At 45.3% G+C, this 15617-nt stretch overlaps 1 protein-coding gene across 7 annotated transcripts in view; it reads right to left on the bottom strand.

Annotated features, from left to right (window-relative positions):
* Positions 1 to 15617, bottom strand: part of GSG1L (GSG1 like) — a 141503-nt gene that overhangs the window by 98626 nt on the left and 27260 nt on the right. For 6 of the 7 annotated variants that reach the window (XM_074965606.1, XM_074965603.1, XM_074965600.1 and 3 more), the window contains exon 2: positions 4771 to 4818. The exons of the other annotated variant lie outside the window; for it this stretch is intronic. In XM_074965606.1, coding sequence (XP_074821707.1) covers positions 4771 to 4818 — 48 coding nt within the window. The remainder of the gene's footprint in view (positions 1 to 4770; positions 4819 to 15617) is intronic. 7 annotated transcript variants of the gene reach the window in all.

The following is a 15617-nucleotide window of genomic DNA, read 5'->3' as shown; positions in this document are numbered from 1 at the left end:
TATTAAACTTCTGCTTAGTAATGGTGTTCTGTTAAAGTATGTATTATAATATCTGTGGCAGAGGAAGAAAGGGTCAGCCCCCTACATAAGAACTGACATCTAAGAAGGAAGCTGAATAATTGACTGAAGTTGTGGTTAAGATGATAAACATTTGGCTTCATCGTTAACCGGGTGCAAATGATACATTTGATTTGATTTTTTGGTAAAATTAGCTAGTTAGGATTTATAACCAAATGGGCAGCCACCTTCTTGTGCCGCCTCTTAGACTTTATATAGCACTGATTATATTTTTAATACTAATTTGGTGATTTCATTCCAACCTAATATTGAGATTCACTTGTTTGATTTCTGGATTTGATTCTATTTTGATAGTTTTATTCTTAGTTTAGTGTTATTAATAATAGCTTAGCTATGGAGATATGTTTCCTTGATTTTTATTTTAGTTCATTTAAAAATCTTAAGTTTAAAAAATAGAAACTGATCCAGACAACTCCAACTTCTTCCTTTCTGGGGGGGGGGGGCGGGGTGCTTGACCCGTGCTCCACCCCGACCTTGCTCCTCCCCCTCCCCCCCAGTGCCTCCTGCATGCCACTTAACAGCTGATCCGCAGTGGGCAGGAGGTGCTGGGGGGTGCTGATGGTGGGTGCTGAGCACCCACCATTTGTCCATCCCACCCCACCCCCATTGGTGCCTATGGATCCAGAGTCACATCTCTTTCAATAAGCAACATGTGTCCAGAACCTTTGAGGGCCTGGGTGGAGACTAGCCAGTCAACCTAAAAGCGTGATAAGCTCTCCCTAATGTGTCTGTTGTTCTCACCTGTGAAAGGCATACAGTGCTTTCTATTGTGTGCTCATCATCTGTCCAAGTTCCTGCCATACCTCCCCCAGGTCAGCAAACACCTTAGCAGTCTGACCACTGCAGATGCTGGTTGGTATTGGAAATCCCCACAGCAAGATGACTCAAACAGATCAAAAAGTTAGTGGTTAAATAATAGTCCTAAAACTTTATGATGTAAAGGAACCTGTAACTATTCAATGTGAAGCCAGTGAATGCAGCATTATTACAGACTGGCCAGCCTGTGGCATTTGCCTTGTCTAGGATTATCTCCGACAGCAAAGCTGTGCTCAAACACAGAAAGAATGCCTAGCCATTATGTTTACATACATCAAGTTTGACCAGTGTGTCCTGGGACGTGATCATATCCACATGGACACAGACAACAAACCTTTGGGATTCATCTTCAAACACCCTTTGCTGCAAAATATCTTCAAAGAATGTTAATGAAAATTCAAAACTCATTGCTTGGACATAGACTACAAAGAAGGTCTCTGATGTTCATTGCAGACTCTGTCCAGCAGGGCCATTAAGAACTTGAACATATCAAAAAGGCAGAATTCCTTTCTGGGACAAGTAGCTTCTGCAGATACAAAGACCTACCCAAACAGATGCTGTACTTCCAGCACTCAGACGAGTCATGTACTTTGCTCCCAGAGCCAGAACCCAGGAATCCTGCTACCTAGTATTCTAGGGCCAGTTCGCAAAGTTATCTAACCCAGCGATGAAGTGCATGCTCTAGCTCCTTTTATGGGCTGCTCTGCAGAGAAGTTAAAAGCATGCTTTCCTTTTTCCCCCTTCCCCCTCCTCCAATACCCCAGTTACTCCTAGACCTGGGGTAATTCAGGACTGTGTTATGCACCTGAGTGGTGGGGGTTCAAATCCAGCTGATGGTGGGACAGGCAGAAGTATATGTAAATTAGCGTGAGGACCCCAGGGAAAGCAGTTTAAATCATGTCATATTATAGAAGAACAGTCATACTGGCTCAAGACAATAGGCCAGATAGCCCCGTCACCTATCTTCCAACAGTAGCCAGTACCAGAGGCTTCAGAGGGAATGAACAGAACAGGGCAGTTGCCAAATGATCCATCCCTGTCATCTAATCCCAGCTTCTGGCAGTCAGACATTTAGGGAGACCCAGAGCACGGGGCTGCATCCCTGATCATCTTGCCTAGTAGCCATTGATGGATCTGTCCTCCATTAATTTATCTAATTCCTTGTTGAACCCAGTTATATTTTTGTCCTTCACAACATCCCCTTGCAACACGTTCCACAGGTTCACTGTGCATTGTGTGAAGTACTTCCTTAGGTTTGTTTAAAACCTGCTGCCTATTCATTTCATTGGATGACTCTTGTGTGATGTGAAGGGGTAAATAACACTTCCTTATTCACTTTCTCCACACCAGTCATGATTTTATAGACCTCTATCACATCCCCCCTTCACTATCTTTTCCAAGATGAACAGCCCCAGTCTTTTTAATCTCTCTTCATACGGAAGCTGTTCCATAGCTCTAATGATTGTTTATTGCCCTTCTCTGTGCCTTTTCCAGTTCTAAGACCTTCTGAGATGGGGGTGACCAGAACTGCACACAGTACTCAAGCTGTGGGTGGCTGTATATAGCGGCATTATGATAGGAAAGGGACAAATAAGACAAACTAATGGCTCCTAACAGTGTTCACTTTTTTGCTTGCCGCTGCACATTGTGCAGATGATGTTTTCAGAGAACTATCCACAGTGTCTCCTCGATCTTTCTTGAGTGACGACAGCTAATTTAGACCCCATCATTTTGTATGGATAGTTGGGATTATGTTTTCCAATGTGAATTACTTTTCACGTAACAGGACTGAATTTCATCTATTTTGTTGCATCCCTTTGTAATTCTTCAGTCTGTTTTGGACTTAACTATCTTGAGTAATTTTGTGTCATCTGCAAACTTTGCAACCTCACTGTTTACCCCTTTTTCTAGATCACTTATGAATATGTTGAATCGCACAGGCCCCAGTACAGCTCCCCCCGCAGCCAAAGCTATTTACTTCTCTCCACTGTGAAAACTGTCCTTTTATTCCTACCCTTTGTCTCCTGTCTTTTAACCAGTTACTGATTTAGGAGAGGACCTTCCTTCTTATTCCATTCCTACCCACTTTGCTTAAGAGCCTTTGGTGTGGCACTTTGTCAACAGCTTTCTGACAGTCCAAGTATACAATATCAACTTGATCACACTTGTCCATGTGCTTTTTGCCCCCTCAAAGAATTCTAATAGGTTGGTGAGCCATGAATTCCTTTACAAAAGCTGTGTAGATTCTGCCAACATATTGTGTTCATCTGCATGTCTGATAATTCTGTTTTTTGTGTTTTACTATCGTTTCAACCAATTTGCCTGGTACTGAAGTCAGGCTTACTGGCCTGTAATTGCAGGGATTGCCTTTGGAACCTTTTCAAAAAATTGGTGTAACATGAGTTATCTGCCAGTCATCTGGGAGAGAGGCTGATTTAAGTGATAAGTTACACTCCGCAATCAGTAGTTCTCCAGTGTCATATTTGAATTCCTTCAGAACTCTTGGGTGAATACCATCTGGGCCTGGTGCCTTATTACTGTTTAAGTTATCAATTTGTTCCAAAACCTCCTCTACCGACCCCTCAAATGAGACATTTCCTTAGATTTGTCACCTAAATAGAATGGCTCAGGGGTGGGAATCTCCCTCAATATCCTCTGCAGAGTAGACTGATGCAAAGAATTAATTTAGCTGCTCCACAATGGCCTTGTCTTCCTTGCATGCTCCTTTAGAACCTCAATAGACCGGGACCCCCCTGACTGCTGGGCAGGCTTCCTGCTTCTGAAGTACTTAAAATAATTTTGCTGTTAGTTTGTGTCTTTTGCTAGTTGCTCTTCAAATTCTTTTGATCTGCCTAATTATACTTTTACACCTGATTTGTGACAGTTTGTTTCTTTCTTTCTATTTTCCTCAGAAGAATTTTACTTCCAATTTTTAAAAGATGCCCTTTTGTCTCGAACCACCTCCTTTTTTTTTTTTTTAACTCTGTTTAGCAAGGGCAGCATTTTTTTGGTCTTGTTGCTTTTTTTTTTAATTATTATTATTTGGGGTATACATATAACTTGAACCTCTATTAGGGTGTGTTTAAAAAGTTTCCCTGCAGCTTGCCGGGATTTCACTTTTGTGAACATTCCTTTTAATATCCACTTAACTAGCTGCCTCAGTTTTCTGAAGTTCCCCTTTTTTTTAACTTTAATGCTTCTGTGGTGGGCTTGTATTTCCCCACAGCAATATTACATTATGATCACTATTAATGCGTGGTTCAGCTATATTCACCGGCTGGAGAAAGTGATTTTGAAATCCTGAAGAAATTGGCAAACCAGAACTTCATATGTCAGGTTGAACAAGATCTTTACAGCTAGTCCCTTCTCAGTGCTGTTGGCTCATCTTTTTATTTCTCTGCCTCGCAAACAAACAAGCAAACCTCCCACAACCAATATTTAATGAACAATAATGCCTATGACACTGCTGCTTGCTCTGTATGCAAATCCTTCTGGCCTGTGAAAACAACACAAATGTGCTGCCCTCTCCTCCATTGCTGGGGCTTAAGAAGTTGTTTCTGAGCTGTGGTTTATAGTTTGACTTCCTGGACAGCACTGGGTTTCCTCAGGAGGAGATGGACCTGGAGAACACTACACAAGACCTTACAAAATTCCCACATAAACACTTGCCTCACAGGTAGGGAAGGACTGATTGGATGTTCTTTCTCGCTTTACGTCCCACTCCCTTTCTTGTCTAGCTATCATATAATTTCTATTGTAAGAGCCTCTTGTATTTTTATGAGAATGCACCTTATGGCACTGAAGAAATATGAAAAAATAACAGCGATATCTGCAAAGGGGCAAGTGGGAAGAATCCTCAATTGTTATTTGTCTTACCTTTCTCAGAAGCCGGGGCAAGGTCAATAAAACTTCGACATTTTTCACCTTTAAAAGAAAAGGATTTATTTTAAGAGACAGAAGTTGATTTGGTTTTGCTTTGTCTTCTCTCGCTTCCAACGATGGGTACTGCAGTCACTCCCACTTCAGGCGCTAACAGACCATGCACCAAGAGCTGGCTATTAATCTGCCAATCTTTCCCATCCACCATGCACTGCTCCCGCATGGTCTGACCTCCCAGCCTGTCTGTATGGGGTTTCCTCACCCATGTGAGCTCCCACATTCCCTTCCTCTGTTGGAAGTTGAGAACATGATTATGGAGAAGCAATTTACCTTTTGACTGCCAGGGTCCAGTTCTCTCCCTCCCCTGCCCCCCATGCTGGTGACAGAGGGGACACAGTCTGTGCTGCATCTGTTCAGGAGCTGTAAGGTCTTCTGTTGTACCCCTGCTGCAATGGCCACTATGCAATGCACTGCAGGGGCACAGAATCACTGGGCACAGACCTGCCCTGGCATCTGGTGCTCCAACCAGGGTGGTGCAGAGCCTCCCTGTGGCAGGGGGTATTCCAAGGAAGGTGGAGGGGTGTTTTACACCTGTCCTGTGGTCCCTTTGCACCAGCCTAACTCTCTGTCTGCCTTAATTACTCAACCCCTCCTGCTCAGAGCAAGCCTCCCAGAAGTAGTGACTGGAGGATCCTGGTCAATTCTAGCACACACCTCCGCTAATGCCAGTGAAGCAGAATTGGTGATAACAATGATGGGGCATTTTTTGCAGAAAAAGCCCATGTAAAAAAAGGCCAATGATGCATGAAATTGACTCAGCAACAAAAGTCATTTTTCCCCTTTTCACTGTACCTGGAAACACTCAAATGTGCTGGTAAGGGAGTATTAATAAACCATTGGAAATGGTGAAAGAGGAGAAACTGGAAGATACAATGAGGACCTTGTCAGCTCTGCTCTACCTGTTGTACGGCCAGCATACACCAGGAGCCTAGCTACACTGCCACCTTCCTACCCGATTCCTTTCTGCTGAGGGCTCTGCTTAGTATCTTACAGACAGTCACAGACCCAGAGTCGTCCTTGCACTGGCACCAGCATAGAAACCTAGGTGAGGCTGCAGGGGCCAACGTGGCTCCTGAGGTCAGCCCTAGAGTCTGCCCAACCTTGTGCCTCAAAGGGTGCTAGTAGCAGCAGCATGAGCAGTACTGGGGGGTAGTGCCTAGCAGCCCAGTCAGAGAAGGATTGGACCCCATTCTGCACACACAGAGTTTACCGTCTGAGTCTAAGAAAAGAATGGCCAGTAGGTTCAGACACACAGGCAGAGGAGGACAAGGGAGCAGTGAGACGCCAACTATGATCGCAGTGACAAGCAGCAGTCACAGTACACAAGTAGCCTGGCCTAGCCCTTGTTTTGTAGCCATCATAGCAGAGGAGCTTTAAAGAGGGATTTGAAGGAGCAGTGAGGTGGCTTTGTAAACAGGGAGCTCAACCCAGGCCTTTGGGGGTGGCATGATAGAAGAAAACTGGACTAAGGAGCACTCAAGAGTGGCTTCCTTTGCAGAGTGGAGCTGAGGGTCGACAGCTCGACCACATTTAAGAGATGATAGGTGGGTGGGATAGGTCAAGAAAGATATATTTAGAAGGAAAAAAAGTAGTTTGTTTTTGAGGCAGTGGAGAAGGCGGAAGCCAGTCGAGGGATGTGGGGAGAGCAGGGATGTGGTTGGAGTGAGGAGGCTGAAAAATGAACTTTGCAGTAGCCTTTTGGATGGAGGTAAGTGGGCCAAGATTACATTAGTCCAGGCTATGGAAGAGGATGTTGCAATAGTCACGCTATGACATGAAGAGGGCCTAGGTGAAAGTTCTAGCTGTGCAGATGGAGAGGAAAGGCTGGGTCTCAGAGATGTTGGGCAGGAAGATTTAGACATGAGCTGAGTTGATTGGTCTAGAACAGGTGTGGGCAAACTACAGCTGCAGGCTGCATCCGGCCCATCAGATCTTTTAATCCAGCCCTCGAGCTCCCGCTGGGGAGCGGGGGTCAGGGGCTTGCCCCACTCCATGCATGCTGTGGCTCTGCACAACTCCCGGAAGCAGTGGCAAGTCCCCCCCTCCAGCTCCTGCCTGTAGGGGCAGCCAGGGGGCTCTGCACACTGCCCCTGCCCCAAGCGCTGGCTCTGCAGCTCCCATTGGCTGGGAACCGTGGCCAATGGGAGCTGCAGGGGTGGCGTCTGCAGACGGGGCAGCGCACAGAGCCGCCTGGCTGGTGCTGCACCTCCGCATAGGAGCTGGATGGGGGACATGCTGCTGCTTCCGGGAGCTGCTTGAGGTAAGTGCCACCTGGAGCCTGCACCTCTAACCCCCTCCCAACACCGTGCCCCAGCCCTGATCCCTCTCCCACCCTTCAAACCCCTCAATCCTGGTCCGGAGCACCCTCCTGCACCCCAAACCCCTCATCCCCAGCTCCACCCCAGAGCCCGCACCCCCAGTTGGAGCCCTCACCCCCCCACAGCCCAACCCCCTGCCCCAGCCCAGAGGCCCCTCACACACCCTGAACCCCTAATTTCTGGCCCCACCATGGAACCCGCACACCCCAACCCCCTGCCTCAGCCCAGAGTTCCCTCCCACACTCCAAACCCCTCTGCTCCACCCCCTGCCAATAGCCCCCTCCCGCACCTCAACGCCCAATTTCATGAGCATTCATAGCCCACCATACAATTTTCATACCCAGATGTGGCTCTCGGGCCAAAAAGTTTGCCAACACCTGGTCTAGAAAGAGGGCTGAGTTGAAGATGACACCCTGATTACGGGCCTGAGTGGCAGAGAGGATGGTGAAGTTGTCCAGGCGGAGTGAGAAAGGAGAAGGATGGGAGATGTTTAAGAGCTCAGTTTTGACCAGTTTGAGTTTAAGCTGACAGCTGGACATCCATGAGGAGATGTCAGAGAGAGAGGCCAAGATTTGGTTTAGAGAGAAGGAGACAGGTACAGAGAAGAGGTGGATCTACGAGTCAATGTAAAGATGGTAGCTGAAGCTTTGTTTCTGAATGAGATCACCAAGCTGTAGAAGGAAAGGGGGGTGGAGAGGATATGGATCCTCATGAGACCTGCATAGAAAGTTGAAGTGAGGATGAGGAGAAATTAGGGTGACCATATTTCCCAAAGGGAAAACAGGACAGTGTCCATGTGGGGCTGGTCCAAACTTCCCCCCACCTCCCTGTAGGGCTGGCCCCAGCAGCTCACCCAAGGTGCCCCCCAAGACTGTCAGTGGTCACTCGAACCCTGCCGGCCCCCTGCTTGAGGCTGTCTCTGGTCACTGGAACGCTGCCTGCCTCCCTACACACTGGAACTCTTCGTCCCCTGCCTCCAGCCCAACCTCCCCCTTGCACAGGGCTGGCATCTCCACTCACTCCCTACATGTTTCTCCACACTGCACCTCACTTTTTTGACAAAAATGCCCTCTTTTGCCAAAAAAGTCGGGAAGGGTACTGGCCAACATGGGACCTATGGTCACCCTAGGAGGAATCCTCCAGATGATATGCTGAAGGAGCAGCTGAAGAGGTAGGAGGAAAACCAGGGGAGGAAGCGGTCATAAAAGCCAAGAAAGGTCAAGATTTCAAGAAAGAGAGCGTGGTCCATGATATCAAAGGCAGCTGATGGTTGAGAAGGAGGAGGATGGAGCACTGGTCTTGAGACATGGTGAGGAAGAGGTTGTTCAAGTTGTTGGCAAAAGCCATTTTAAAAGTAAAAGTGAAACTATGCAACTCTGCCACTCTAACTTATCCAAACATGAGAAAACTCTATAGTAAAAAGAGGGGAAAAAAGGGAAAATCAAAACTCTTACAGACCACTCATTCAAACCCCTAGACATTTCTCATTCTGTTACATTAGTAGCAAAAACAGACCAAGGAAAAAGGGGGAGAAGGAGGGAAAAAATGCACTCACGCTTCCCCTCCTCTTTTCTAGTACAAAAGTGGGGAGGGGTGAGTGGAAAAGTGTCTTAAAATGTACCTTCTCCCACTTTTTTTGTTGTTTGCCGTCTTTTTCAGTGGAGAAAAAAGGGTGAGGGGAGTGAAAACCTGAGACAAGGTTGGAATTTTTGTTTCAAATTTATTGCAAAAAGTCAAAAATATGAAAAAGGTGTTTCATAATTTTTCATTTAAAATGTTTTTGACAAAAAAATTTTATGAACAAATATTTTATCTGAAAAAATTATTGATGAAAAAAACTTTTCTTTGAAAAAATGTCAAACAGCTCCATCCAGGTCATTTTGCTAGGCAAAGGAATAGTTATCAAAGTTGCATAGATGCTCGAGGTGGAAATGCCATGTTGGGTCACACAGCCCATCTCCCAGGGGCCAGAGGAGGACTGCTTCCAGAACAGAAATTTGAACAGAAAAAGTCATTCCAGCAAACCGTAAGAACGGCTATAATGGGTCAGACCAAAGGTCCATGTAAGTCCCGTATCCAGTCTTCCAACAGTGGCCAATGCCACGTGCCCCAGAGGGAATGGAGAGAACATGTAATCATCAAGTGATCCATCCCGTCGCCCATTCCCAGTTTCTGCTCATCAGAGGCTAGTGTGACAAAGTCAGGGTATGTCTACACTACGAAATTAGGTCGAATTTATAGAAGTCGGTTTTGTAGAAAGCGGTTTTAAACAGTTGAGTGTGTGTGTCCCCACACAAGTGCTCTAAGTGCATGTAGTTGGCGGAGTGTGTCCACAGTACCGAGGCTCAGTCTGGACGGCTGCAAGAGGGTCCTGATATTGGGTTCCGGGAAGTGGGCAGGCACAAGAAAGGAAGTGGGTGCAAATGGGGACCGTCACCAGCTGGGCGTATGCCCTGTTGGCCAGGAGAGGGACACCCGCAGAGCTGGTGGGGGGAATAACAGGGAGAGGAGGGAGGGACACCGTGGCCGATGGCAGAGCCACGGCAGAGTGGGCAGCCCTTACCATGGAGGGCTTAGCCTTCTTGGCGGGGCCTTTGCCCTTCTTATTCCCCTGGCCCCTCCTGCCGGCTGTGGGAGGGGCTCCCCTAGAGTTGGAGGGGACAAGGGGCATGGCAGCAACGGAGTCCACCCCTGTGCTTGCTGCTGCCAGTGCCCCAGCAGGGGTGATGACAGGCGGTCCGGCAGCAGCAGTTGAGATGGGGACCACAGAGGGGGATGGAGGAAAAGGCGAAGGAGGTGTGGCAAGGTCAACCTGAGGGTCCCCCACCCACCTTATTCCCCGCCATGGTCAATGGGGACGGGAATGAACGCCGGGTGGGGGGGGTGAAGGGAAGGGTCGACCGCTTCTCCACACTAGGCTGCAGGCGGAAGAGGAGGGTGCCAAGAGAAGGGGGGAGGGCATGGGGGCACCTCTCAAGACAGGGAAGGAGGGGGCTATCACTGACACAAGGTGAGACTACCGGCTCCTCCAGCTGCACTGGGGAAAAGGGAAGGACTATATCATCATTGGGGGGGGGCAGTGAACAGTAAGTTCAACAGAAAGGGGAAAGGGGCTCAAGAACACGGGGGGGAGGGGGCACCTCCACCCTGCCTCCCTTAGCTGTTCATACATTGGATTTCTACAACATTTCTGAAGGCAAAGCCTGAGCCCCACTACCACCCCTGGTTACAAAAGCAGGCTGCTGCCACTGCAATTTTGCTAGTGTCTCTCACAAAGAGCCACTGCCACTGGATCAGGGATTCTGCCTGTCACACTCATTTATCACTGTAAATGAAAACAGATTCCACATTTGCTACTTCAGCCACAGGAAAAGGCTTGTTGTTTCTGAAAGGGAAGCTTATCTCAGGGCTGGGAGGTGGGTGTTTGACCTTTCTTCTTTAGGCAGCCACAGAGATAAGATGATTTCACTCCTCTGAAGCACCCACCCACCAAACCAATTAACTGCCTCTTTGAATGTGATGTACCCTGAGGGGACCAATAGTATGGCTAGTAAGTGATCCCGAGATGGCATGCCTGTCCTAGCTAATAGAGAAGAGTCCATTTCAGCCTAACATTACATAATTAACGTACAGACAGCTGAAAGGTACCGAGTGAAGGTTTTGAGTCATTTTCTTTCAATTTTAACTACTCTAGTAAAAACACTGAGACCAAAAATGCAATACTAATAGAAGAAAACAGCAAAATACTGCAGAGACCCCAAAAATTACTGTGGGGTTTAACAACGGTAATTAATTAGCTACACAAGCTAAAATGTTAACACTTTCAGTGTCCTAGGATTCTGAGTAGAATGCAAAGTATCAGAATGACAGCTGTTCTAGAATAACAAGCTACTATTATACTGCTATTGCTCTGATTTCTTATATTTACTTCCTATAATTCTAAAACTATCCTGAATAAGAAAAAGAGAAAAAACAAGATTAAAGAATTATGAAGAAAGGAAAACATGGTAAAATAATTGTTGATGAAACACAGACAAGGGATACTTGGAAAACAAAAAAAACATATAAATCAGCCAGGGTGAGTAACAGGGATCCTTAGTATTAAGTGGACCAGATAACCAGGAGGATAAATTTAAAAAGAAAAATGTAAATGATAGTAATTTAAGAACATTGTACTAGATGTCCAAAGAGCCATAATCACAAAAGAAAGGTAAATCCGTTTTTAAAAAATCCTACTTTAGAGGGGAAGGTAAAACAGCAAATGAGAAAATTAAAATATAACAAATAGAAAAGAAAGATGCTGATAACTTCTAATTTATATTAATTGTTAAGAAATGCAGACATTTGATAAGGGATGCTAAAGGTATAGTGAAAAAAAAAATCCATGCTTGGTCAAGTTAAGAACACAAAGGAATTTTTAAAAAATTATCAGGAACAAGGAATCCTAGCAATAGTGTACATCCATTACTAGACTGAGATGGTAAAATTGTAATGCTTTTTCACTAGAGATTTTTTTTTTTTTTTTTTTTTACTAATAATACTCCCCCCCCCTTTTTTTTAAAATGAAACAGAAATCTTTACAAGAAATTTTCACTGAAATTTTGCAGGGTTTTATTAAACATTGGTTTTAAAACCTGGAAAATGGAAAATTTAGTTTTAAAGTTTCAAAAACTAACAAGTGTTTGGTTTTCAGTTTTGTGATGAAAGCACAAAAAGTTCAGTGAAAATTTGAAACAAAAATGAAAAAAATTGAAATTTTTGCAGGAAACAAATACAATTCCCAACTAGATCTATAAAGCTGTTAATACAGATGCAGAAAACAAAAATGTTCAATAAATAGTTCCATCCTGTCTTTGGAAAGAATTTGGATGAAGTATTCACATCATACAATGATGAAATATTTCCATTCCAACAGTATCTAAGGAGGATGTTAAACAGCAGCTACTGAAATTAAACATTTTAAAATTTGCAGCTTTTGATATATTGCAGCCAAGAGACTTAAAAGAATTGGCTGAGGGACTCCATGGACTGTTAATGTTTAATAAAACTTGTTATAGGGGAGAAGTTCTAGAGGACTGGAAGAAAATAAGAGTAGCGTAGCTGTCGTAGCACATACAGTGGCAGTGGAGGCACATCTGATATGGACTGAGTACATACCCACCAAGTTCAGGCAGATTTGTACTTGGCACATGTTAGGGTTCCCTCCCCACTCTGAACTCTGGGGTACAGATGTGGGGACCCGCATGAAACACCCCCTACGCTTATTTTTACCAGCTTAGGTTAAAACTTCCCCAAGGCACAAATCCCTTGTCCTTGGACGGACTGTATGCTGCCATCACCAAGTGAGTTAGACAAAGATTTAGGGAAAGAACCACTTGGAGTTCCTATTCCCCCAAAATATCCCCCCAAACCCCTACACCCCTTTCCTGGGGAGGCTTGAGAATAATATTCTCACCAATTGGTACAGGTGAGCACAGACCAAACCCTTGGGTCTTTAGGACACTGAAAATCAATCAGGTTCTTAAAAGAAGAATTTTATTAAAAGAAGTAAAAGAATCACCTCTGTAAAATTAAGATGGAAGGTAATTTTACAGGGAAAAATAAAAAGATTTAAGACACAGAGAATTCTCCTCTAGGCTTAGTTTCAAAGTTACAAAAACAGGAATAAACCTCCCTCCAGCATAGGGAAAATGCACAAGCTAAAACAAAAGATAATCTGACGCCTTTCCCAACTTTACTTACTATTTTAGTAATTCTAGATGCTTTTTCAGGCAGGTTCTTAAGAGATGGTTTTTTTTCTGCCCCTGGTCTCTCCCTCTCTCTCTCTACCTGAGAGAACACACAAACGAAGCCTTTCCCCCCACCCTCCAGATTTGAAAGTATCTTCCTTCCCCATTGGTCCTTGAGGTCAGGTGCCAACTAGGTTATCTGAGCTTCTTAACCCTTTACAGGTAACCTCTGGCAAGGAGGGATTTTATATTACTGCATACATAAAGGTTGTTACCCTTCCCTTTATGTTTATGACACGTCCCCCAAATCACAGATGGTGGTGGACAGCCTGTTCCACACTGGCTGTGATTTCTTTCTGGATTTTTAGGAGAAAACGGCGTTAATGAGACACATGCAACTTCAGATATACTACTGATTATATAAAAACTAACAATATTTCCCACATTTTAAGGACAATTTTAACCAGTTTATTTTGGGAAACTTTTACCGGAGACAGCATCCGATGAAGTGAGCTGTAGCTCACGAAAGCTCATGCTCAAATAAACTGGTTAGTCTCTAAGGTGCCACAAGTACTCCTTTTCTTTTTACCGGAGAGCGCATTAGCCACCTTGTTAGAAGCTTCTGAAATGTGTTGTATTTTCAAATCAAAATTTTGGAGAGCTAAACTTCATTGAAGAAGTTTTTTGTTATTTTTTTTGACAGTATGAAGCCACTTCAGTGCAGCATGGTCGATTTGCAGGTGGAAATGCCGTCCCCAAATGTATGGGCGTAGCTTTTCCAGAGCGTACACAATGGCGTAATGTTCCTTTTTGGTGATTGACCAGTGGCTTTCCCTCAGACAGTTTTTTGCTGAGAAACATGACAGGATGGAACTCTTGATCTGGTCCTTCCAAATGCTTGGATGCATTTGTGGTTGCTAGGAAAGATTTGTCAAAGTTTCGAGCCCTTAGCACAGGGTCAGACATGAGTGTCGCTTTAAGCTAGTTAAAGGCCTTTTGACATTTTTAGTCCACTGAATTGCATTTGGCTGTTTCTTTTTGGTTAGGTCTGTTAGTAGGGCAGCGATTTGGCTGTAGTACGGGACACATCACCTGTAATATCTGGCCAAGTCTAAGAAGGCTTGGACCGGTTTTTTTCACTTTGGGACAGGCCAGTTTTGGATAGCATTTACTTTGGCCTGTAGGGGGTTGATAGTTTCTTGACCCACCTGGTGTTCAAGGTAAGTTACTTTGTTTAGGCCTATTTGACACTTTTTAGCCTTAACAGTTAGTTCTGCCTCCCTTATGTGCTCAAAGACTTTTTGGAGATGCTCCAGCTGTTCTGCCCATGAGTCAGAAAAGATGGCAACGTCGTCAAGATAGGCGACTGCATATTTTCCCAATTTCGCTAGGAGACTATCTATAAGTTTTTGGAAGGTGGTGGGTGCATTTTGCAGCCCGAAAGGGAGCACATTAAATTCATACAGCCCTACATGGGTGATGAAGGAGGACCTTTCCGTGGCAGATTCATTTAGCGGTACTTGCCAGTACCCCTTGGTTAAGTTTAAGGTAGAGATGAACTGGGCATGTCCCAGTTTCTCCAATAGCTTATCTGTGCGTGGCATTGGATAGTTGTTTGGGCAAGTCACAGCATTTAGCTTACGGTAGTCCATGCAAAAGCGTATTTCCCCATCCGGTTTGGGAACTAGAACCACTGGAGATGCCCATGCACTGTTAGAGGGGCGGATTACACCCATCTGTAACATGTCCTGGATTTCCCATTCTATAGCAGTTTTGGCTTGAGGAGTCACCCAGTACGGTTGGGCTCTAATTGGGCAAGCATTACCTGTGTTAATGGAGTGGTATGCCCGTTTGATCTGCCCTGGGGTGGCTGAGAACATTGGTGCAAAGCTAGTGCACAGCTCCAGGATCTGCTGGCACTGCATACGTCAGAGGGTCATTGAGAGGTTCACCTCTTCCACGCCACCGTCACTTTTTTCTTTGTAGTGGACACCTGCAGGCCACTTAGTGTCATATCCTCCCTGGGCTGTAAACTGACAAACCTTTAATTCTCTGGAATAAAAGGGCTTTAGAGAATTAAGATGGTACGCTTTAGGTTTGAGGTGGGAGATGCTATGAGATAGTTAGCAGCTTACAGGCGCTCTTGGACCATGAATGGCCCTTCCCATGACGCTTCCGTCTTATGGATCTGGAGTGCCTTCAAGACCATGACCTGGTCCCCTACTTTAAAGGAATGCTCTTTGGCATGTTTATTATACCAGGCCTTTTGCTCTTTCTGAGCATCTTTTAGGTTTTCTTTAGCAAGGGCTAAAGAGGTTCGGCGCGCGGTTTGTAGGTTGGTTACAAAGTCCAGAATGTTAGTTCCTGGAGAAGGCGTAAAACCCTTCCATTGCTGCTTTACCAACTGTAGTGGCCCCTTAACCTCGCGGCCATACACAAGTTCAACCCTAAACTGGGATGTGGTACAGCCCTGAAGGCAAAGAGCATCTGCTGCAACACTAGGTCCCAATCACTGGAGTGCTCATTTACGAATTTACGTATCATGGCCCCCAAAGTTCCATTAAACTTCTCCACCATGCCATTTGTTTGATGGTGGTAAGGGGTGGCAACCAAGTGGTTTACCCCATGAGATTCCCAAAGGCTTTTCATGGTCCCTGCCAGGAAATTAGTTTCTGAATCCGTAAGGATGTCGGCGGGCCAACCTACTCTGGCAAATATGTCTGTTAATGCCTGGCAC

The sequence above is a fragment of the Natator depressus genome, chromosome 10 (assembly GCF_965152275.1).
Source record: "Natator depressus isolate rNatDep1 chromosome 10, rNatDep2.hap1, whole genome shotgun sequence".
Lineage (NCBI taxonomy): Eukaryota > Metazoa > Chordata > Testudines > Cheloniidae > Natator > Natator depressus.
The sequence above is the reverse complement of the archived record's forward strand: the minus strand, read 5'-3'. Positions and strand labels throughout refer to the sequence as shown.